The sequence below is a fragment of the Vigna angularis genome, chromosome 4 (assembly GCF_016808095.1).
Source record: "Vigna angularis cultivar LongXiaoDou No.4 chromosome 4, ASM1680809v1, whole genome shotgun sequence".
Classification (NCBI taxonomy): Eukaryota; Viridiplantae; Streptophyta; class Magnoliopsida; order Fabales; family Fabaceae; genus Vigna; species Vigna angularis.
The window spans coordinates 35900186-35906393 of NC_068973.1; the positions used below are offsets into that span (position 1 = coordinate 35900186).

The 6208-nt window shown below is 35.2% G+C and overlaps 1 protein-coding gene across 1 annotated transcript; it reads right to left on the minus strand.

Annotated features, from left to right (window-relative positions):
* Positions 1–2369: 2369 nt before the first annotated feature.
* On the minus strand, positions 2370–3629 carry LOC108331056 (2-oxoglutarate-dependent dioxygenase AOP3). The gene is made up of 3 exons (XM_017565672.2): positions 3195–3629; positions 2790–3123; positions 2370–2698 (listed from the first exon to the last, which is right to left on the minus strand). Exons 1-3 carry the CDS (start codon positions 3566–3568, stop codon positions 2459–2461), a joined length of 948 nt encoding a protein of 315 aa, XP_017421161.1. The 5' UTR covers positions 3569–3629; the 3' UTR covers positions 2370–2458.
* Positions 3630–6208: the final 2579 nt, after the last annotated feature.

Sequence of the window (6208 nt, forward strand, 5' to 3'; positions counted from 1 at the left end):
GGTACGCATTGAAAGCCATTAAAAGGTAAATTAATGGGGAATATTCCCTGAAATTATATAAATACTAGTCAAAAAGAGAAGGTAAACTCTCTGTTCTTTTGATAATTATAGACTTGCGAGAGCTCATTCTGACTTGATCGTCGGAGTGTTTGCTGCAGGTCAACCCATTCACATTGATACCGAGCGCAGAGGAGACAAGAGAAGGAAGACTGAGCGGAGGAGGAGTGTTTCCGAGCGCAGAGGAGACAAGAGAAGGAAGACTGAGCGGAGGAGGAGTGTTTCCGAGCGGAAGAGGAGAAGTGTTTCCGAGCGGAGGTAGCAAGAGTTTTCCCTGATCCCATTCAGCATAAACACACAGATTTTTTCATAAATAAAATTTATTGATTATCAACGTATGTATCAATGTATATTACCGTGAAATAGTAAATCCAAATCGAAAACATATTATTTGATTCTCATTTAACTTTTGAAACTGTAATGCATTTAAATCACCATTGTCTTATTCATTCACACCAATAGCATATGACACGCTTCCAAATGAATACAGAAGATGGGCCAGTAATATAACATGCAACATTATCATCTTCTGCAACATAATTTAACAAATCAAATTCAATTGTTATAATTGTATAAATACATATAGATGGACCAATAACATAACATGCAAGATTTGTTCCCATTCAATATCATCTCTGTCCAATAACATAACATGCACCATATATACTTAGTAGTAATTAACACACCCTTAAATTTCCTTTCTTCATTTTAATATTTTAAAACCATCATCACATTTTTTTTAAATTATTCTGTTACATATTACTTTTAAGTATTTGGACAACAAGACAATCTTTTAGAAAGTAACACTATAAAAATTTATTAAATAACAATTAGTTTAGAAAAATATTTAATCATAATATTAAATAAATTAGATATTTTATAAACAAAAAATATTAATTTCTAAAATAATGTTTGTCCTACCCATTCCAACATACATAAACATTTTTAATCTGAAACTCTCACACCTACGTCTATTAATAGTAATATCCATGTATCATAGTTAATTTCGACAGTTTGATATTATGATGAAATATCATTGTGATATTATTAAATACACTTGTATTATATAATTGAGGTAAACATTATTCCAAAAATAACATAGGTTTATAACATATATGTTGATCCTAGAAATACAATTTTTTATTTTCTAAGAAATACTCACTTCATAATTACACATATTTATTATATTTATAAATATTCTAAACTCTCTTATTGATTTAACTATTAGAAAGTATTTTGCATATGGATCACACTCTTTCTATAACAAAGAATCTCATGCAAAAGTCCTAAAAACTACCGTTATCAAATTCATGCTCAAGATTTTGGTAAGATGAGTCTATATTACTAATATTGAACAATGTTATTCTTTTTCAAAATATAGATTAATTTAATTTACTATAAATAAAAATAAATAAGTTACAAATTTGTAAGAAGAAGCCATTTAACATTTCATTTCATAACTCCATTTCATAAATGACCCACATAAACCAAAAATAATAAAAAAAATAATAAAGTCACCACGCATACAACTTAAAAGTGGCACGTTGACGCAAAATTTACTAAGTGAGGACCAATTTCAAACACTTTTAAAATGTGGGACTGAATTGACATTATTCAACAAAAATAGGAACAAAATAAGATATTAAATCTGAAAAAAAGAAAAATAAAATAAAAAACTAAAAAGTCCGAAACTAATAATATGTTTTTTCTTATGATTTATTGTGAACAACATAATGATAAGAGAAAATAATTAATTTTTATTTATATAATGTAGGCATTTTGAAGATCATTTTTAATTTACTCCAGCAACTTTTGTTTCCTCTCTAACAATTTAACTTTTTTTAGGCTTAATTAGCTTTTATCTCTAATAAACTTAGGAACTTTCAAATAAAATTTTATTATGTAGTGAATAATTCATAAAATTATATTTTTTAATTGAATAAATGTTATGTAAGTATTTTGTTAATTTAATGATGTTAATTACATATTTATTTTCATATGAAAATTTATAATCATATTATTTTAAAATTTTATAATTATAATTAACATACTTACTTATTTTAAATATAATATTTATTATATTTGAATATCCAATAAAAAAAGTGAACAACATAATAATTATAAAAAAAACATTTAACCTATATTTATTTAATTTTATATACCATGCTGCTGCATTCAGTAAGCCTATTCTTTGAACATGGATTCATAAATTGATGTTAAAGAAGCAAGATTCGACGTGATTGTGCAGATTTGAGTGGTAAAGCAATTTCTGTGACTCAGTCTTAAACTTAGTGCTGCAACTGGAATAGATCTTATTGAAAAAGAGTGATCTTATTGAAAGGTGGTGTAATTATTCTCTGTTATCGACCACTCATGCTTCCATTCAAACATACAATAGCTTTCAAAGACCAGCAAACACTTGAAGTGCATCGTCTTTGAGATTTGAAGCATAGTAACTCAAAAACTTTCCATAATTGAACGGACGATAACGAAGAGGATGAAGTGTGTCATCTACCAATTCACGAGGCTCAACAATCCCCTCCTCCTTTGGTTCTGCAAAAACTCCAAACGAGTATCTCTCTCTCTCTCCACTCACCTCCACTCTATGCGTCGCTGCATGAAGCCTATCATTGCTCCATGCCTATTCATTCAGTAACATATATTTATAATTATTACATAAGAAGAATTCAGTTCATTATGATAATTATCAAAGAATATCATTTTCTCTTTACCTTCAGTATATCACCAACCAAAACCACAAAGCCATGTTGGGGTATCGTTATTTCAGTCCATTTGCCTGTTTTGGATAACAACTGCAAACCTTGGACTCCATTGTCCCACAAAAAGGTCAAGCTGTTTTTGTCGGTGTGAGGAAACCTCGTAACCTGATCATAGTCATTGTTGTTTGCAGAAGCTTTGTACTTGTTGAAACGTATAGTATTAGAACTCTTGATGCTTTCAATATCAGAAATGTAATTCTGAGAAACACTGTAACCCTCCATAATCATTTTCAAGACGATCAAGCTTATTTCTGACATCTTTAAGCTCATACACTCCAATGCCTCACTGCATCACCAAAGAAAATATTGAAAAAATCATGCATTGAATGCAATTAAAGTAATGAAATAAGAAAGTACCGTAAGGGTGGATTTCCTTGAGGCCACATGAGGTTGGTGAAGTTCTCAATCTTAGCAGCATCGATCCCAAAACTTTCATAGTTAAGATTCTCGAAGTTCTTGAGTTTGTAAGTATTGAAAGGCTTTGGACAGATGTGCTGCCGCTTTGTTTCTTCAGGTAAATCAAACAATGGTTTCATACTTTGAAATATGACTTCACGTGCACCCTTACTACTCATCTCATCATACTTGAAGATGAAGCAGCCATAACTCTCACATGCTTCTCTCACTTTCATGCTCATCTCTTTCCACTCTTCACTCCCTTCTTCTAGTGTCACCCCTCCCTTACAAAAATCAAAACATGGTAGCACAATAACCTCATTCTCAGATGCCATTTCCCTCTCTCTCTTTCTCCTTCTTGCTGTCTATTTCTCTCTGTTATGTAGGATCTAGATGGTGATAGAGTTAATATATATATGAATTTTTGTTCATCCCTGCTTAACACCAACTGCATATGGCACGCTTCTCCAAATGAATACAGAAGATCGGCCAGTAATATAACATGCAACATAACTTAACGAAACAAATTCAATCAAAACTTTATCACTATTAATTAATAAAATGGCTGAGCTCAATTTTTATACATTTATAGTATACAGAGATGGACCAATAACATAGCATGCAAGATTTGTTCCCATTCAATACCATCTCGGTCCAATAACAAAACATGCAGCATATATACTTAGGGAGTTGCTCCCTCCACCCCCACACGTCTCTTCCTCCACCTCCCCAATTTTCTAAAAAGCCAATTATATCCTTCTAAAATGACAATTATATCCTCAAAAGTTAAAAGGAACACTATTTCTGGACGGATGACATCCTTCAACGGATGTCAACATCCGTTTAAGGCGAAACGAGGCAGTGTTCCTTTTAGGTTTCGTTTTTATTTTACTACGTTTTGCGGCTCATATGCAAGGATTATAGGCTTGGATATTCAAAGGATTATTGGAAGTATGGGAAGGGTTTAGGGTTTAGAATTATAGGAAGGATTATGACTACGTACCTGGAGAAGAACCACGACAAGGACACTACACCATAAACGCACTGCACCACATATTGCACCGAGAACAAGAGGAAGATTGCTTGATAATTCTTTTCACGATCACCAAGCTTTGCAGAAAAATATTTTACTCATACAAGGAACTACGTAGGTTATCACTGAAATATGTTATAAATGAATAAAATTAAAAAACAATAATTTTAAAAATAAAATTTTACTGAGGGGCAAAATAGTAAAGGAAAGGTGGAGGAAGGGGCAAAAAGGTAAAGGGGAGGTGGAGGAAGAGATGTGTGGGGGTGGAGGGAGCAACTCCCATATACTTAATGGTAATTAACACACTCTTAAATCTCCCTTCTTGAATTTAATATTTTAAAACCATCGTGACATTTTTAAAAAAAATATTCTGTTACACATTTGGACAACAAGACAATCTTTTAGAAACACTAGTAAAAAAAGCATTTTTTAACACGCTATATACACCTCGATTCTACTAAAACCGAAGCATATAAAAACGCGGTGGCATTTTCGTAAATATTAAGTGATTATATTCCTCGGTTATATATTAACCGATGCCTATAAACTTTACTATCTCGAGTAAAAGGCGAACCGAGACATATTTAAATGATTTAGGCACCGGTTCTCCGACTGAAAGGCTTTAGACACCGGTTTAAATTTGACCGAGGTAATATCTAAGTTAAAATCACGAATTTCTCTCTCGCACTCGCACTCTCGCACTCTGCCCTCTGCCCTCTTCCCTCTCGCACTCTCGCCCTCTACTCTCTGCCCTCTCGCCCTCTCGCCTTCTCGCCTTCTCGCCCTCTCGCCCTCTGCTCTCTGCTCTCTGCCCTCTCACCCTCTCGCCCTCTGCTCTCTGCCCTCTCGCCCTCTCGCCTTCTCGCCCTCTCGCCTTCTCGCCTTCTCGCCCTCTTGCGTCCAGTTTCTCTTCTCCACCAAACCCCAACATCAGGGCACGCCACAAGCCGCCGTTCAACCCTTGCCGCAAGCCGTGTTCATCCCTTGCCGCAAACCGCCGTTCAACCACGCCGTCGGCCGCAAGCCTTTCATCGTCACGGTAAGCCTTCTACACTCACAGATCTAAACCCTCCGTTAGGGTTTCTTCTCCTTTTCACCATTTCCCTTCGATTCCACTGATTAAAACCTTGTTTTCACCGTTAGAAACTTTTTCCACCGATTAAACTTTGATTTACACCAATCAATCGGTCTAGAATAAGTTTCCTTTTTCTTCTAGGGTTTCTAGGGCGGAAAAGGGCTTTAAGGGGGCGACGGCGGCAGTGGATGGAGGTTTGCGAGCAGTGACGAGGCTGTTGTTGTTGTTGGGGTCGAGGAGGACGAGACGTTTGCAGAGGGATGCGGGACAGAAGCCGGTGAAGGCTTCGTCGGGGTGGCGGGGCAGGAGGTGGAGGGACGGCGGGCCTGCGGCGGTTGGGGGAAGAATAGAGAAACTTGGCTTTCTGTTTCACCATGTGCGAAGAGGAAGAAATTTGGCTTCTCTGGCTTTCTGTTTCATCTCTGAGTTTCTTCTGTTGTAATATTGCTTATGAGTATGTAATTTTGCTGCTTCTGTAGAGAGAATTTTGACATTGATGTTGTAATTTTGCTGCTTCTGTTAAGAAATTCTTGTTTGTTTTAGATTTTTGAAATGAAATTGGGAGAAATTTTTGGATTGTTTGGCATGACAGTATAAGAATGAATGAACTGAGTTTTGTAATTTGACTTCTTTCAATTTTAACGTTTTTCAGTCTGGTTCTGGGTTTGAAATTGGAATAATTTAAGGATCCAAGCACGCAAAAAAAAAGATCTTACTACCTCGATTTAGGTTCTAACCGAGGCAGTAAAGACAGATAAAATAACCCGGTCTGGAACCGAGGCAAAAAGACTACCACTTTTTGCCTCGTCTGAATATGCCTCGGTTCAAAAACCGGTGCCTATGAGTGAAATTAACCGGTGTCGTATC

What these genes read in the sequence shown, in the direction of transcription:
- LOC108331056 (XM_017565672.2), bottom strand. Translation starts at nt 3,568, where the DNA reads ATGGCATCTGAGAATGAGGTTATTGTGCTACCATGTTTTGATTTTTGT. An exon ending in CAAGGAAATCCACCCTTACG is followed by an intron (nt 3,124 to 3,194) that starts GTACTTTCTTAT and finishes TTGGTGATGCAG; the next exon opens with TGAGGCATTGGAGTGTATGA. An exon ending in TGGTTGGTGATATACTGAAG is followed by an intron (nt 2,699 to 2,789) that starts GTAAAGAGAAAA and finishes CTGAATGAATAG; the next exon opens with GCATGGAGCAATGATAGGCT.